This window comes from Lissotriton vulgaris, chromosome 7 (genome assembly GCF_964263255.1).
Source record: "Lissotriton vulgaris chromosome 7, aLisVul1.2, whole genome shotgun sequence".
NCBI classification, from domain to species: Eukaryota; Metazoa; Chordata; class Amphibia; order Caudata; family Salamandridae; genus Lissotriton; species Lissotriton vulgaris.
In genome coordinates, this window is record NC_141695.1 from 1,030,815,806 (window position 1) to 1,030,834,713 (window position 18,908).

The 18,908-nt window shown below is 49.0% G+C and overlaps 1 protein-coding gene across 3 annotated transcripts in view; it reads left to right on the forward strand.

The window, feature by feature from the left end:
* The window catches only part of ANKHD1 (ankyrin repeat and KH domain containing 1), a 1,478,908-nt gene that overhangs the window by 348,991 nt on the left and 1,111,009 nt on the right, over positions 1 to 18,908 (forward strand). For all 3 annotated transcript variants that reach the window (XM_086931463.1, XM_086931465.1, XM_086931464.1), the window contains exon 9: positions 15,918 to 16,109. In XM_086931463.1, the coding sequence (XP_086787589.1) occupies positions 15,918 to 16,109 (192 nt within the window). The remainder of the gene's footprint in view (positions 1 to 15,917; positions 16,110 to 18,908) is intronic.

Genomic DNA, 18,908 nt, shown 5'->3' on the forward strand with positions numbered 1-18,908 from the left:
GAAGGATACTGTCTCCAGTGACCGTGAGGACTCTGCGTCTAAGTCTTCATCAAGAAGGTCAGTCAAAAGGGGTATGGGTTCCCCTTCTCCTTCTGTGGAGCTACCTTCTAAGACCTCAAAAAGACCCCCAGAGAGTCTGAGAGCCAAGGTCCTACGCATTCTAAGGTTTTGAAGACTGATCCAGCCTTCAGAAAATCTTCTTCCCCATCTTCGGGAAAGTCTGACAGAAGTTCCAAGTCATCGTCGATAAAGGCGTCGTCGACGGAGGCTCCTTCGACAAAGAAAAAGAAGCCTAAGCTGACACTGGTTACGTCGACGGGCTCGTCGAAGGGACAACCGACGACGACCAGATTGTCGACGACGACAGGATTGTCGACGACGGCTACAGCAGCGTCGACGAAGGAGTCTTCGACAAGGATACCGTTGACGACGAAGGCGACGACGACAGTGTCTTTGACGAGAGCCTCGACGACGACAACATTGATCACGTCGATGGCGGGGATGTCGACAGTCTTGTAGACGACGACGCCTATCTTGTCGTCGAGTGTTTCAGTGTCGACAAGGCATATTCCGTCGACGAAGCCGACAACTGCTGCGTTTTCAGTTCCATCGTCAACGGGACAGTCGACTTTTTTGGCATCGGAGAAGAGAATCACTATCTCAGTGACCAGAATTACGCCAGAAATGACTTCTCCGAGGAGGGTAACCCCCTTGCCGCCGGCGCTACTGTTGGATGAGGATGAGTCAGAGGAGGAGGATCAGGACTCGTATGACTACGCTGACAGTCCTTCTCAACTTCTGGTAAAATGCCAAGAGACGGATTCAGAAGGAGGGTATGACCAAGAGGGTGATTATCATCATCATCCTGCCCAACCACATCAATATTCAGATCGGTTCTGTCTTCTTTCTTGCAAGACCTACACAAGATGCTACAGGATTACAAATCTAGAGGCTGCAAAGCCTGCTCCGGCTCCAGTTGTACAAGCCGTTCCTGTCACGGCATCTACCTAGTCAACAACAGAGACCCTGTCTTACGGACGTAAGTTATGTCAGCAATTTTTATAACGGATCAGTCAAAAAGTCCTGATCGCCGTTATACTCCCCTATATCTTTTGTTTTGTTAGGGGATAATTTACTGCACTGCGTCCAGATTTTTGAGTAGTACAAAGAAAAACCTAATGGCCAACAGTTCTTTGACAGTCACATAGAACAAACCCAGACATCTGTCTGGAACCTAAATCAATGCCAAGTGTGCACCGCATAGGAATCAAAAAATGTGTGATGAACCGAATGACACCTCACGAGAACACTACCAATGGGGCAACTGGTATGTAAACTCCAGACTGGGCCCCTTTCTCATCATTGGTCATCATTCAGTTCAAAAGAAAATATGTCCAAAACAACAAACCAAGAAGTGCAAGAAAAAGTGGTAGCAGAGAAACTCTGCTTGTGACAAACAAAAGTGCTTAAAATCAGCAGGTACACCTCTCCGCAAATATATTAAAAACTGGGTGTGCTCTGTTGAATTAAAAAGGCTGGTAGCTATTCTAGGAAACCATTACCTAACGCCACATGTTTCTCTGCCGTACTGTTTTGGCAGATTCTTTAGGGCCGCACAATTTGCTGCCACACCAATACTGGATACTTGCTCAATGTAAACCTCACGTAGCTTGCTTTGCTCATACCAGCTGCCGGGGAGCCCAGAAATTAAAATTAGTACTCCAAAGGTGAGTTTTTGTAATCACCACGACTGTGAACATCAATCGTGTTGTTTCAAGACGGACGCCTTGTCTCGTTCTCCTCGTTCATGGCCACGCTCGATCTCGAAGATGTGTACTTTCATGTACCGATTCACCCAGCGCACAGAAGGTTCCTACGCTTTACAGTAGCCAAGAGCCATTTTCAATTCCGGGTTTTGCCCTTTGGTCTTCGCTCAGCCGAGGATTTTCACGAAGGTGCTGGTGCCAGTAGCGGCTTTCCTGCGAAGGAATCATTTTCAAGTCTTTCCTTACCTGGACGACTGGTTGCTGAAGGCCCTGTCCAGGGGAGCTGCGCAGAACGCTGTTCAGGCTTGTACAAACCTGTTTCAAAATTTGGGTCTCACGTTAAACAAGGACAAATAGTCTCTGATCTCATTCAGGGAAGCACATTTCCTGGAAGCAATCCTGGACTCAAGACTCTCAAAGGCTTTTCCAACTCTAGAGAGACGAGAGAAACTGCAGTCCATGTCTCTGGACATACGAAAAAGGTGTCTTTCAGTACTCCGCTACAAGTCTCTGCTGGGGGTAATATTGTCATGTATACCTCTGATTCCTCACTGCAGACTGCAAATGCGTCGTCTTCAAGAACAACTGGACATCCAATTGACACAAGTTCACGGGTTATTCGACGACAAAGTAGACATCACTCCGTCAATGAAAAGAGGGCCCTGTGGTGGACAGACCAGAGAAACCTGTCCCAAGGTCTATCCTTCGTAAGCGATCCGTCTCCTCAGGTGATGACAACGGATGCGTCCTTGAAGGGCTGGGAAGCGGTGATGCAAGACCTGCATGTCAGTGGCCATTGGTCTCCTCACGATTGTCTGCTCCACATCAATCTCTTAGAGCTAAGAGCAATAAAACTGGCTCTGCAAGCCTTTCTCCCTCGCCTAAAAGATTCACAAGTACTCATCAGGACGGACAACACCACGGCCATGCATTATGCGAACAAGGAGGGAGGAACCAGGTCTCACCCATTGTCGCAGGAAAATCAAGAGATCTGGGAATGGGCGATCCTTCATGGAATGTCGCTGCAGGCAGAACACTTGCCAGGAATTCTAAACGAAAATGCCGACAGATTGAGCAGGTTATCCTTGGTCAGTCACTAGTGGGAGCTGAACCAGCGGGTTCTAGAAAAGGTATTTTACCAGTGGGGCAGACCAACAATAGATCTCTTTGCCACAACGACCAACAAGAAATGCCAGTCTTATGCAAGCAGGCTTCACCACCAAGGATCATTAGGAAATGCGCTTTCGATAGCCTGGTCAAGGACATCTGTTTACGCCTCTCCCCCCATTCCACTGATCCCGAGATTGATCAAGAAGATCAAAGTGGAACCATGCAGGATGATCCTAATAGCCCCTGCTTGGCTGAAACAGTTCTGGTACACGGAGCTCCATCAGCTATCGCTAGCTCCTCCTCTCCCCTTGAGGACTATTCCAGATCTCCTCACAATGTCCGAAGGACAGGTTTGGCATCCAGATCCACGGTCATTACACCTGACAGCATGGCTCCTGAGCAGCGAGAATTTATGAATCTCCCCATCTCAAAGGAAATGAAAGAATTCCTCTCCCAGGCGAGAGCTCCTTCCACAAACAGGGCTTAAAATGTAAGAGATTTGGTATTTGGTGCAGGAGAGAGAAAGTTGACCCCTTTACTTCAAAGCCTCATCAACTTCTACCTTATATCTTGTCCCTGGCTAAGTCGGGGCTGGCCCATTCTTCTATAAAGGTTCATTTGGCAGCCATTTCAAGATACAGATGGGCTGAGTCTGGTCCTTCGTTGTGGTCTTCCAGAATTGTGAAACAATTTCGAAAGGGCTTGTTCCGGGTCTATCCACCAGTGAGGCCTCCGCCTCCTACCTGGCACCTAAATCTAGTCCTCACTCTACTCATGAAAAGCCCATTTGAACCAATTCATCGTTCAGACATTAAGTTCCTTTCGTGGAAATTGGCTGTCCTTCTTGCCCTCACATCGGCAAGACGTATTGGAGAATTGCAGTCTCTCACAATCCAAGAGCCTTTCCTGCAATTTAAAAGGAACAATGTTATCTTGAGAACTAATCAAAGGTTCATACCCAAAGTACCCTCGGACTTCCACTTGAACGAGCCGGTTATTCTAAAGGCGTTTTTTCCTCACCCGGCTACACCAGCGGAGAAGTCTCTGCATTCTCTGGATGTTCAACAATGTTTAAAATTCTATTTAGATCGTACCAAGGGATTTCGGAAATCCTCCCAATTGTTTGTTGCTTTTGGTGGTCCGAGCAAGAGGGGATTGCAAGATGGGTTACGAGTGCCATTCTACATTGCCATACTGCAGCAGGTAAACCACTGACTGGCAGGGTTCTGGCACATTCCACAAGATCAGTGGCTTCAACAGCCCTCTTCGCGGGGGTGCAGATTAAAGATATTTGCAGAGCTGTTACCTGGAGCAGGGTCCACACCTTTACTAAGCATTACTGCTTGGAATCCTTACAGCAAGAGGATGCGGCAGTGGGCCAGGCTGTCCTGAGAAACCTTTTCCAATAATTGGTGAGCTTTCCTTTCTATCCCACCTTCCGTTATTTTGCACATTTTGTATCTTTGTCATGTTAGCTATTGCAATGTATTTATGACACAAAATGTGTTTATTATTGCTAACTGCTTGCTACTCTGATACGAAAGAAATGGGAATCTATGAACGTTCCAATACTGGGGCAAGAAAACAATTTACTTACCTGTAACTTTGGTTCCCCAGTATTGGTAACTTTCATAGATTCCCATGCGCTCACCCACCTCCCCGAGGAAAGCTCAGCCTACAGCAGATATGGTGACTGTTGCACAATGGCTACGAAAATCTGAAGCTCTGAGGTTCCTTCAGGAGGGTTCTATGGGGTGAGGCTCTTCTGATTGGCTGGCGCATAAGTTTGGTCTCTTTTACAAAAAGAGGGTGATATGCTACAAAAGGGAATGAGGCCTAGGCCTTTTTCATTCTCTTTTGTACCTACTGCTACGTTATTTTTGTTACTGAGACTCCCATTCAGACGACGGGGAATGATACAAAAGCATGGGAATCTATGAAAGTTACCAATACTGGGGAACCAAAGGTTCGAGGCATGTGGGCTGCTGAATTCATATCTGTGCATAGATCGCCGCCTAGTGTTGGGTCCGGATGATTGCACATTGTTGTCCTGGAAGAGTCTTCGAAGTATCACGAGATAGGTGGCTCCTCCCCTGGACTACAGTGCGCATGGGCATCGACTCCATCCCCAGATTGTTTTTTTCCGCCATTGGGTTCGGATGTCTTTGGTTCCTGTGAGAAGTTGGCCTGATACAAAGTGCTCACTAGAATAGTGAACATTATATATCAGTCCAAACAACCCTCATTGATGATTGGTTGTAAGTCAACCTTATAGACCAGCTATCCTAGTAGCATGGATACGAGCAGTCTTCGGGCTAAACTCTAGAGGGCGTGTTAAGCCAGCTGTTATACCATCACATATACCCCTTGAACACCAAGTGAAAGGACACCACACAAGTGTTATGAAAATAAACAGTGTATTTATTTAGATCACAACAGCCCTGTATTCTTTGAGGACAGGGTACTAAGCACACAACAAAACTCTTACGAAAATACTTTAAGTTGCACAATTTACACAAATGCCCGAGGGGCACGAAAAACCATATACTACAAAAGTGGAATGCGAAATTACTAGCAGGTAAGTACTGGACTAATAGGCTTTGGAATCGCTAGGACTTGACTACTGAACCTTCGGATTACTAGCAGGAGGCCTAGGGGACTCGGGTGCAGAGTGTGCACTCTCACGGGGGATGCGGGACAAAGTCTATGGAGGCTAGTAAAAGCAAAGTTACTAGTTAGGCTGAAAACGAAAAAGGATCTGGACCCTTGGATAGTGAGGCTATGCTGGGGCACCGAAATGCCGAAGTTACCTAGCCCAGGGGCTGCGGCTGCATAGGTCTGAAAAGACGTCGGGAGTCCTCGTTGCAGTCTATGGAGCCTGAAAGAAGAAGTTGCTGGCAGGCGACCAGTGAAGATTGTTCGGTGGATCCAAGCCTGGATCGAAGATGGAAGACACCTGTAAGCAGAGGGGACCAAGTTCTGAATCACTAGCCAGTGATTAGATGGGCACCAGGATGGCACCGGATGGAGTCACCTAGACCAGGTGAGTGGGCGACGCTGGGCTCTGCAGTCTCGCGGACCAGGAGGCGTTGTCGGCGACCAGGATGGAGGTGCGAGCTGTCCCACGATGGTTGCTGCTGTCGACGTCGCTGGACCCAGGATTGGGGCAACAAGTCTTGGCAAATTCAAGCCCACGCGGTGGACCTAAAATGGTGTCTGGAGTGGACCAGGAGGGTCCGGGGTGCTCCTCTTTTGGAAGGGAGCAAGGGCCAGTCTGGAGCAACCAGACTAGCAGTGGTGATGTCGTCGTTCGTCGTTGAGAAGGCCACAAGCCAGCGGGCTAGTAGCCAGACAACGCGGTGAGCAGCAAAAAGCAGAAGGGCCCCCCGCAGATCTCGTGGTTGCTGGGGGGCTGGACTTCGGTGCTGGAGCTGCTCAGGGTCGGGGCTTCTCGGACCCCAAAGCACTCACCAGAGGATCCCTCGGCGGTCGTGCTGGATAGAAGTCGTGCAGTTCTGATGATGGCCGGTCCCTCGAGGTCTCGTCGCACCTACGGTTCTCAGCTTAGCTGTAGAGGTAGGTAGAGTTCAGAGGTGCCAGGGAAGCCGGGTCTCGTCGTACTGGTCGGTCGGATTCCGGAGGAAGGACGTGCAGCAAACCGCAGTGTTCTTAGATGGTGCCTGCGGGTGCAGGGTGACTACTCCTTAGCCACAAGGGAGAAATCTTGAGAAGAAGTCGAGAGTTCCTTTCGTAGAAAGTAGTTTCAGGATTCAAAGATGATCTAATTTGGAAGGGTCCCCGCTCCTGTCTTTATCCTAAAGAAAGGGGTGGGTACGCGACTAGGTCCTGCCCTAGGGGTGGGACCAGGAAGGGGGGTGGTTACACCCCTCTCCCATGCCGGACTTTCCCCAGCTCAGGGGCTGATGTGCCCCTGGAACTGGTTCTAGCCGGCAGATGCATAGTGAGCACCGGGGTGCCACTTGCAGTCACCTTCCTCTAAAGCCCTGCCTACCCAGGATACACAAAACCCTGTCTGGGATGGTGCTAGCACCGCCCCTGACAGGAAACCCTTTGTCCAAGCTCCCCTCGCTGGAAGGACTCCCAGCTGCAGGGGGTCAGATTTGAGTCTGTGGTGGCAGCATCCATTTTGTGATGCTGAGGCTCGAGTTAACTTTAACCGGGGTTCACAGTTACATACATGTTGTGTCCCTCTAGAAGGGTGGAATGCTAACCCCATCGCCAGAATTGGCGAGGGGTTAGTATTCCAATTCGTATGACACCTTACTCGACATGTTTTGATAAAGCGATACCAGAGTTGGCATTTAACCGCGAGGGTTATAATGCACTTAAGAGTATATGGTATGCGTTATCATGGAACAGCTATTAGGACTTGGTTCCGCAAGCTGCAAACGGGCTCAGCTCATGCCAGAGCACCATCTCACACGATTCCAAGCACTCTGCCTTCAGGATTGTCAAGGCCTGCCATAGGAGTGACTGATAGGAATCTGTGTGTCCATTTTTAGGGTTAGATATAGGTATACTATATCTAAAGCAAAGGGTGATTACACCACCTTGCCCCAGCTGTCGTGCAGCCAGTTGTGTCAGATTTAGATGGCCAGCCAGGGGTGGCATAATACATGCTGCAGCCCCTGGTAGGCCCTGGGTACACCTATGCCCTGGGTTACAGGGTCTGATAAGGTGGCCCAGTACCAATTGGATATGTACCTAGGGTACATGGAATCAATTTTACAGAGAGAGCAGTAGGCCTGGGGCCCTGAATAGCAGGGTCCCAGGTCAACTAAGTCGGAAAACTAGCAAAACACCAGGCAAAAAGTTGGGGGTAACCATAGTCAGGTATCCACCTTCCTACAGTTCCCTCTTGTCGGAATCGATAGAAAAACTTTCCTTGAGACCAAAAGTTCTTTAGTCTTACGTCGGTATTGTCTTGCGTTCGGCTTAACAACTCTACTTCGGCTCTGAGCCGAATTCTGTACTTCCGCGTGCTTTCGGCGCGGAAGGCCTTGTCGACGCTCCAGACTCATCGACCACATCATGGAACGAAGTCCATTCAAAAGATGTCCGGTCTGTAACTCGAAGTACCCGCACATAGACGTCCACCCGGTGTGCAACAAGTGTCTGTCACCGGACCACGACGAGGCCAAGTGTATGGCCTGTACGAGATTCAGGTCCAAGAAGACACTCAAGCTCCGTCGAGCTGCGCGCCTGGAGGCTCGATAGAAAAACTTTCCTTGAGACCAAAAGTTCTTTAGTCTTACGTCGGTACTGTCTTGCGTTCGGCTTAACAACTCTACTTCGGCTCCGAGCCGAATTCTGTACTTCCGCGTGCTTTCGGCGCGGAAGGCCTTGTCGACGCTCCAGACTCATCGACCACATCAAAAGCTGCGCGCCTGGAGGCCCAGCAATCTGCACCGGCGCCTACGGACATTTTCGATGCTGGGGAGGTCGAGGATGAAGATATCCAGGACGTCTCAGAATCAAACCCCGCGTCGGACGTCGAAGAAGACTACGACGCTGCGGCCGAAGTTTTCGAAAGCGAAGAAGTCGTCGAGGAGGTAGGAGACGTCGACGGGGCCCTCGGGGCCATGGAGGATAGCTCGGATGAGGAGCTCCCTCAAACTGACTCTGGGGCCGTGCCAATCTATAAGGCCCAGGTCGAGGGATCGCCTTCGGGCCTTACCCAAGACCTCGATATGAGTTCCTCGGCCCCGCCTTCGGGCCCGGCCACGGACATTGTTACCGAGTCACTCCCGGTGAAAACGAAACCGAAAGTGAAACCTACGGTCTCGACACCAGATACTGCGCAGGTGCAGATATCGAAACCGAAAGTGCGAATCGCATTGGTCAGATCGAAGTCTTCTGAGGCCTCGGCGCCGACGAAACCTAAGATGGCTGTCGAGCCGAAAGGCCAAGTCAAGGTTGCCGGGCCTAAAGCTACCGCGTCAAAGACTAAGATGAAGGTGTTCGACACGGGCGCTTCGGCGCCGAAGGCGGTCGACGCCGGCAAGGGTCGAGTCGAGCACAGGAAGGCTGTCGACGACCCCAAGAAGTCTCTCGCCGACCCGAAGAAGCGGCCCGATGACCCGAAGGCCCTCTCTGCCCCGCTTCCACACGACCAGGCCAAGGGTGCGGCGTCACGTGAGTCGACTCCGAAGGTGACCCCGAAGGACTCCACTCCAAAACCGTCCTCGAAGGACTCCGTTGAACCGGCACGTCCATCGGCCGCGCTCACGAAGAAGGTCACGGAGTCCCTGCTGCGCATTAGGGACGGCGCCGCGGCGGTCGAGCCTAAGGACCCTCCGCCTGCCAAGCCTTTGGAGAAGCCAGCTAAGGCGTCCACGCCAATCCTCTTTACCTTGCCGCCTAAGACGGCGCCGAAGGCTTTCGCTGCTAGGTCGGGGGCAGGCGTGCCCGAGAAGATCTCGTCGGCGCCGAAAGCGTCGTTGGTGGTTCACAGCCCGCGGCCTCGACAACCCTCGGAGGAGGAACGTCAAGAACATTACATCGACGCCGAAACGGTCAGGCTTTCCGTTCTGAATAGGAAAATCACCCCAGAACCCCACTTGGAGTCTTACAAAATCCCCCTCAAGAAGAAAATGGACTCTGCTGGTACTCCAGCTTTGGTTGAGCCCCTTTCACCACAGGCTCATGAGGTCTCACCCACTTACTCCGATGTGGATGCTGGTGAGGGCGATGAGGATGAATATAGCTATCCGGTCTACACAGACCCAGAGGATACAACTGAGCCCTGGTCAGCTGGTGGTGACACTGGGGATCCTCATTCAGGACAAGACCCTCAACTCTTTTCTGCAAAGACTTCACCTACAGAGGACTCAGCTGCTTTCAATGCCCTCATTGAACGGGCCGCTGCCAATCACAATGTCCAGCTGCATGCTGACCCTGTGGATTTGGATTTCCTCTTTGACACCTTTTCTGTGTCTGAAAAGACTGTGAAAACTCTGCCGATGCTGAAAGGTGTTTTGAAGCATGCTGCGGAGGTCTTCAAAGAACCTACCAGGGCGAGAGTCATCAACCCAAGGATAGACAAAAAGTACAAAGCGGCGCCTACTGATCCAACTTACATTAAAGGACAGTTGCCTCTGGACTCCCTGGTCGTCTCGAATGCCCGGAAGAGGGCCAATTCACAGACTACGGGTGATGCTCCTCCCCCAGACAAAAAATCCAAGGTCTTTGAGGCTTCAGGGAAGAGGGTAGCAGCACAGGCAGCCAACATATGGCGCATCTCAAACACACAAGCGCGTTATGACAGGGCGCACTACGATACACTAGAGAACCTTTTACAACACCTGCCAGATCAATACAAAGAAGGGGCTGAGATGCTAATCCAGGAGGGGAAGCTGATCTCCAACGCTTCCATTAAGTGCGCTCTGGACGCAGCTGACACCGCTGCGCGAGCCATTAACACCAGTGTTATGCTTCGGAGACATGCCTGGCTCAGAATCTCTGGTTTCAAGCCAGACATCCAAACCACCATCTTGAACCAAACGGTCAACCCAGATCACCTGTTTGGCCCGGAGGTTGACACCACCCTAGAGAAAATGAAGAAAGACACGGACACTGCAAAATCCATGGGTGCCTTGCAGTCCCAGCAGTTTCGGGGTGGGTCCTTTCGTCGCTCCAATACCAGAGGCACCTCAAGGGGTCAGCTTTCACAGTCCGCGCAATTCTACAAGGCCAACACCCAGACTACTTATGCCAACAAGAGTCTTGGTGGATATCGCGGCAACAGCGCCAAAGGCAGAGGACGTGGCAACAACAGCTCCAGGTCCTCTACCGCCAGCAAACCGCAACGTCTTGTCACTGCCCCCCCGACCACACAACACCGGTCGGGGGGAGACTCCAGCAGTTCCTGCCCGTGTGGAAGTCCATCACCACGAACAGGTGGGTCAGAAAGCTTATACAATTTGGTTATTGTCTGGAGTTAACATCACCTCCACCCAACATACCCCCAAGGCACCGTCCTATGTCGGACGAGCACTTGCACTTATTGCAGCAGGAGGTCAACGTCCTGCTGCAAAAAGGGGCAATAGAGCTCGTGCCTGTGCAGGAAACAGGCACAGGAGTTTACTCCCTGTACTTCCTGATCCCAAAGAAGGACGGGTCCCTCAGGCCCATCCTGGATCTCAGGCCCCTCAACTTCTACATCCTGTCAGAGCACTTCCATATGCTAACACTGCAGCAAGTGCTCCCGCTGCTCCAGCAGGGGGACTTTCTCGCAACTTTGGACCTAAAGGATGCGTACTTTCACATTCCACTACATCCTTCACACAGAAAATACCTCAGGTTCACCATCCAAAACCAGCACTACCAATTCAAGGTTTTGCCTTTCGGTGTCACCACGGCACCCAGGGTGTTCACGAAGTGCCTGGCGACAGTGGCGGCACATCTCAGGAGACAAAACATCCACGTCTACCCCTATCTGGACGACTGGCTCATCCAAGCGAAGTCAGCCCAGCAGTGTGCTGCCCACGTGTCCCACACCATTCACCTCCTGCGCGATCTGGGATTCTCACTGAATTACCCAAAATCCCACCTCCAACCCGCCCACATACGGGAGTATCTGGGTGCGACCATAGACACTCTGACAGCCACCGCACAGCCAAATTCAGTGAGGGTCAGCAGCATTCAATCGCTGATACAGAAGTTCAGACCTCAACACTCGCTTCCAGCAAGTGTTCATGCAGTTGATAGGCATGATGGCCTCCTGCATCTCCATTGTCCCGATGCGAGACTACATATGCGTCCACTTCAGGAGTGCCTAGCATGTCAGTGGACTCAGGCTCACAACCAGTTGAAAGACCTAGTGTTGGTGAGCGGTCGGGCGTACAACTCTCTGCATTGGTGGAATCCACAAAACCTTTGCAAGGGCCGACCGTTCCAGGAGCCTGTGCCACAGATCATCCTGACAACGGACGCTTCTCTCCAGGGATGGGGAGCGCATGTACTCCAATACACTGTGCAGGGACTATGGACGCAACAAGAAGGGAAGATGCACATCAATGTTCTGGAACTGATGGCAATCTTCATGGCACTCAAAGCCTTCAAAGTACATCTGTGCAACAAGGTCGTGTTGATCCGGACGGACAACATGACGGCAATGTACTACATTCAAAAGCAGGGAGGACCACGCTCTCCGCAGCTGTCTCATCTGGCTCAGAGCATGTGGAAGTGGGCCATTCAGAGGAACATCTTCCTCATGGCAGAGCACCTCCCGGGCAAGGACAATCGGATGGCGGACCTGCTCAGCAGGCACAGCCACCAAATGCACGAGTGGGAGATACATCCATCGGTTCTCCAACCGTACTTCCAAAGGTGGGGTCATCCAGAGATAGACCTCTTCGCCACAAGGGAGAACGCAAAATGCCAAAGCTTCGCCGCCAGGTTCCCACACCCACACCCGCAGTCTCAGGGCAATGCGATATGGATGAACTGGTCAGGCAAATTTGCGTACGCTTTTCCCCCAGCACCTCTGATACCGCTGGTGGCACGCAAGCTCAGGCAGCACTCGATGACTCTCATCCTGGTTGCTCCAACGTGGGCTCGCCAACCATGGTACACCACGTTTCTAGAACTGTCCGTGGTACCGCATCAGAGGCTACATCTCACACCCAGCCTTCTGACGCAGAGCCATGGCGACATTCAGCACCCAGATCCGCAACAGCTCAACCTGGCGATCTGGCTCCTGAGGTCCTAGAGTTTGGCTACCTGCACTTACCTTCCGACTGTATGGACATCATTCGGGAGGCGAGGAAGCCCACCACCAGAGCATGCTATGCGGCAAAATGGAAGCGGTTTGTCATTTATTGTGCAGACCACAACATTAACCCGCTGGATGCTTCCATTCAGAACATCATCTGTTACCTTTTCCATCTGTACAAGTGTAATCTGGCCTATGCTTCCATTCGCAGTCATCTGTCTGCAATGGCCGCTTATCTCCAAAATAGGCAGCACCTCTCCCTCTTCAGGGTGCCTGCCATTAAGGCTTTTCTGGAAGGGCTCAAACGAGTCATTCCGCCAGGGACTCCACCAGCTCCTGAGTGGAGCCTCAATGTGGTCCTTACCAGGCTGATGGGTCCTCCCTTTGAACCACTGCATTTCTGCGAGATTCAGTTCTTGACGTGGAAAGTGGCTTTCCTCATAGCAATTACATCGCTAAGGAGGGTTCGTGAATTGCAAGCCCTCACTATCCAAGAGCCATTTATTCAAATTCATTCCAACAGGGTAGTGCTTCGCACTAACCCTAAATTTCTACCCAAGGTTGTGTCTCAATTTCATATCAACCAGACAATCGAATTACCTGTTTTCTTTCAAAATCCTGAGTCACTGGCGGGGCGGATGCTCCATACCCTTGGCGTTAAAAGGGCCCTAATGTATTACATCGATAGGACCAAGGATTTTAGGAAGACTAAGCAACTCTTTGTCGCCTTTGCACCACACCACAAAGGTAACCCTATTTCCAAGACTGGTATTGCTAGGTGGATCGTTAAATGTATCCAGATCTGCTATCTAAAAGCAAAACCCACTCTTACCATTCCGCCAAGAGCCCCCTCCACCAGAAAGTTGGGGGCCTATATGGCATTCCTTGGAAACATTCCTTTGGAAGACATATGTAGAGCAGCCACATGGTCTACCACACACACATTTACTAAGCATTACTGTGTTGATGTGCACTCCAAACAGCAGGCAGCTGTAGGGCAGGCTGTTCTAAAAACACTTTTCCAAACTGCTGCAGCTGGCACAGGCGGCCGCCGTTCATGGAGGGACTGCTATGTATTCTATGCACAGATATGAATTCAGCAGCCCACATGCCTCGAACCGAATATGCTACTTACCAGTATGCATCTGTTCTTTGCATGTAGGGCTGCTGACATTCATATCGCCCGCCCTCCTCCCCGGCGCCTGTAGCAGCTGCAGTATTCACATTTACTCATAACATGGTCATCATTCACTGAGTTTCACTCCATCTTGGCCACAATGGCTAAAAACAATCTGGGGATGGAGTCGATGCCCATGCGCACTGTAGTCCAGGGGAGGAGCCACCTATCTCGTGATACTTCGAAGACTCTTTCCAGGACAACAATGTGCAATCATCCGAACCCAACACTAGGCGGCGATCTATGCACAGATATGAATGTCAGCAGCCCTACATGCCAAGAACAGATGCATACTGGTAAGTAGCATATTCGTTACAGGTAAGTAACTTGTTTTCTTACCCTGTAAGCATCTGTTCTTGGCATGGAGTGCTGTAGATTCACATGCGCCATCCCTCCTTCCCAAAAACCCTGGGTAGGTTACAGTTTATATACTTTGCGTACTTGCATCCATTACTGCATGGGCATCACATTACTGATGCATATTGCTACACCTATCTCACCTATCTACGGCAAAACAATCTGGTAATGGAGTCAATGACCATGCGCAGTATCACACAGTCTATTGACTTGAGGAAAAGTTTTTGGAACAAAAACAACTTGTAATCCTCCGAGGAGGACTTATGCAAAGCATGTGAATCTACAGCACTATATGCCAAGAACAAATGCTAACAGGGCAAGTAACATAATCCTTCTAGAGTCTCCTCTTCACCCGGTCTCTAGCTTTGGACTGCTGTTGCACATTGCAGGGGAATGAAAAAGTGGAGTTCCAGCATAGGACTTGATAAATCAGTCTTCAACTCCCTGTAGCCACAGCCCCATCTGTGCTTCTTCATTTGCCCGAGATGAGTGTAGATGTACTGTCAACACCTATTAAATATATCCAGCATTTGATTAAGTTATTTATGCATACTAAGTTATGTTTGGGAGAAACATACACATGTATGCCAAAAGAGTCATTCTGAAGTTTCTAAATGTAACAGTTTGTTGTCAATTGATGCTCATGCAGTTGTTGTGAATGTTTTTTCGAAGTAAAAACTTAGTCCAAAACCAGCCAGGAACAAAACCTAGTGTTCTTGGCTTCTGTAAATTCTTGGGAGTTCACGGAAACTCTATATATGCACTTGATGCAAGGATACACTTTTGAGACTTTAGAACAAAAGGAGGGCGGCACAACCGGATACTTTTTAAGAAGCCTTTATTAGCACTTCACAACACTCCACCGACGCGTTTCAGCCGCACGGCTTTTCTCACTTTTGAGACTTTCTTTAATAATTAGGCCTCTATTTAAGCCTGGCGTTAACCATGACCTTTACTGACCGGTTAGTCTTCTTCGGGAACGAGTGGAGCCTCGTCGTCGAAGATGTCTTCCGGTGCTGGGGCTGATCTCTTCATCTCGTGTCGACGGGCCCTCCGGTCTCGAATGGTTTTCTTCCAGCGGAACGAAGCACAGGCTGTTCAGGTCGACTCGTTGTGGTCCGGCGACAGGCAGAGGTTACAGACCTCATGGTGGTCGCTATGTGGATACTTTGCTTGACATTTCGGGCATTTTCGGAACAGAGTCCTTTCCATATGGTGTAGGCCGCACTGCCTCGATAGGCCCAGAGGCCCACTTGGATGACCGGAATGGAAACTTTGGCGTCCAAAGGTGCCGCCGTCTATGTCGAAGGCAGGTAGTAATTGTTTTATGAAGTTCTGCGCGTCGAAGTTGCAGAAAAACTGTTTCTGGCCGGAGCGGAGAAACTTTCATCAGAACCCAGTGGCAGAAAAAAACAATCTGAAGAAGGAGCCGATGCCCATGCGCAGTATTGTCCAAGGGAGGAGTCACCTATCGGGACTAGCAAAGACTTCTTCCAAGAAGCCAACAACCTGCAATCATCCGAGCCCAACACCAGGTGGCGATCTAATGCACAGTGTACTACTCTGCAGCTCTACATGCCAAGAACAGATGATACTGGTAAGTAGCATTTTCCTTAGTCGGTAGGTTTGTGCTTTTTAAATACCCATACAATCATTATTAATACTTAAATACAATTGCCTTGGCACGCCACGTCATTTGGCATTAAATTGACCTTAATTTGTATAAGTGTGTAATTATCTGAGATTGACTAATTAGCGATGCCTTCTTTAGGTGCCAATATAAATGCACAGACTGAGGAAACACAAGAAACTGCACTTACGCTAGCATGCTGTGGAGGCTTTTCAGAAGTAGCTGACTTTCTCATCAAGACTGGCGCAGACGTGGAACTTGGCTGCTCTACACCCCTAATGGAAGCGGCACAAGAAGGGCACCTTGAATTAGTTAAATATTTATTGGCTGCAGGTATGACCACAAAAAGTTTCCCTTCTGTATTGAATGTCATATCTGAGCGCACTCTCGAAACCTAAATGCATGATTTTCTTTTTAAACAGAATCCTCCTTACGATCCTTCAGATTTGATGCAGTGTTTTTTCTTTCTTGAATGAGGCATTACATTTAAATGACATTGGTTTATTTAAACATTGGATGCACTGTTGTAACATTTAGTCCTAAAGAGATTAATATACTCGTATGTAAACCCACCAAAATGCTGCTTACAGCTGACATTTTAGGGAAATAAGCAGCAGGCATTTTAGGCTTATTATAGTAACCTCAATTACCCTTTATTTACCAAATAAGCAAAGTTGGGATGACAGTGGGCATTAGTTCTTATAATTTGTTAAAATGTATTTTGGCCTTTTTAATAGGGGGTATTGCTTTTGAAATATCATAGTACAGTAAGTATGCATGGAAAAGTTATTGATGGAAAACATTACTGTTTTATTTGCCAGAATGCGCTCTTGTCCAGTTTTTTATCTTTCATAGATTCGCATGGCTGAATTATTCACCATCATTTGATTGGGAATCCCTGATTCATAAGCTGTGTAAGAAATGCATTCATGCAAACCAATACATTGCATGTGACACATCTTATCTCAAGTTTCCCAGAGGCCATCAGACCTCAGATATACATATTGTGTGATCAGACTCACCCTTGAGAACTCCGTTCACCTTTGTGTATAGACTAAAATCTGCTTGGAAAAGTAGATATTCTTTCTCTTGTTTTGCACCCAGAGAAATAAATTGCTCTATTTATGCTCTATTTACTGTCCTTTACCTAGAGGAATCTAAAGAGGGAATTTAATTGTTTGGACATTATGGCAAACATACTCGGATGACCTTTACAACTTATTCATGTATTGCCTGCTTTGCTCATAAATCACAACCTCATGTTATTTTCCAACTTATCAGTGAAGAATTTATAGGATGCAGTTAGTATTGCACTTTTTTTTCTAAACTTGGAAATGTAAACATACTGAGCTTATTCAAAAAAGCAATAGAATGGTAACGTCCTTGACCTCCTGAGAGTATGGACTCTCACCCCTGAGGGTCAGAAACTCTTATGTGGGGGCAGACTGGACTGGATCAGTCAGCCAGCATACTATAGGGCTAGCAGGTTTTGGGGGGATCTCTAAGGTACCCTCTGCGTGCATGCATTACTTAATCCATCACTGGAATCAGTGTGGATTTATTAATACGGGGTGTTTGATTCCAAACGCCATATGTTACATACCTTAAGACAGCTTCCTTGCTGACTTGCATTATCCAGTAATAGAACTAGACATCACAGGGGCATACCTGCTCATGCAGATATGTCCTCACATAAAATATAATGCACCCTCCCTTTGGGAGCAGAGGCTTGCTGTGGGGTGACTTACATGTATAGATGCAGAACCTTTGGAATGACACACAGGAGTGAGCCATGTCGTGTTTTCACTCGTCGTTTCCACCATGTCGTGCAGTCTGTGTGGAATTTGTGTGTGGGTCCCTTTAGGTCGCTTAAGATATGCTGCAGCCCTTTGGGACCCTCATTAGCACTCATGCCGTAGGTATCTGGGGTACCATTTACTAGGGTCTTACAGGGGTGCTAAAGGTCTTATCCTATTGTAGCACAAGTAGACAACACCTTGTTTTGGGGAAAGAGCACTGGCACTGAGCTCTATTTAGCAGGCCTCAGTGCACTATCAGAGTTGGAAATCTGCATATAGTAGCTAAAAAGGAGGCACATAGTGGGGGGATAACTGCAACAAAAGCCCAGTTTATTACAGTTGACATAGTTGCCATGGAACCATCTCTATGGCATGATTAGGTTTTTCCACCTTCTCTAAACCACAGAGGCTATGACAGTCTGGCTTTGAAGAGCCCTTGTGGAAGGCTAGGGCTGTGTCAAGAGCTTTGTAGTTCTTTCACAAACAAGGCTCTACTGCTGATATTGCATCCAATGTTTTCATTAACTTCAGACCTCCGGACCAGATAAAGGCTAGAATAGGATTAGGCTGTATAGCTTTACGTGTAGTTGTTCCTTAATATCTTTTAGGAAACATGGTTATTCCATGGAGGTCATTTCCAGGTTGAATTGTTTAATTGCTCTTCATTAGTGGATGGACACAAGCTATGTTGTCCGGAGGAGAATCTGTACAAACAGGGAACTTATCTACTTAAGGTGTTACTAAGTCTTGCCATTCGTCTGGACCTTCATCATAAGGTAATTTGCATGTGTTGATGGCACCAGGGTCCCTGTTACTGTATTTGCAGGTGGGATTCTTGGAGTCCTAGGGAGTGGAAGTCTTGAGGGTGAATAGGAAGACTACCACTTCCTAAAGTTGTTCTACTTCGGAACTGATTCTGACCCTTGTCCCGCAGCAACATGAATTTCCGAGGCTGTGGGTGACACTGCATCAGATTAAGGAATTCTGTGAAGCTATGCTGGATCTTTTTGGCAGATTACCTGCTTCCGCTGGGCTGTTTGCAGGCATCAAGGAGCCAAGAGGCCTCAACTAGACTCCTCCTGTAGGCATGTCCTCTGTGCCAGCTGTGCCCTCTGTGTTCGTTCCTGGTTCCAGACAGATCTGTGTACTGGTTCCCTTTCTGGTGCCCCAACTCATGCCTGAACACGCACTCTGATCCCAACGCCATCCGCTCTTGCCGATGATGCCTATCCTACAGTACAGTTCAACACCAAGACTGCTCTACCTCGACCATGGACATGTGCTGCTTTAACTGCACCGCAGCTGTTTTAGCAACACTTCTGATCCATACACT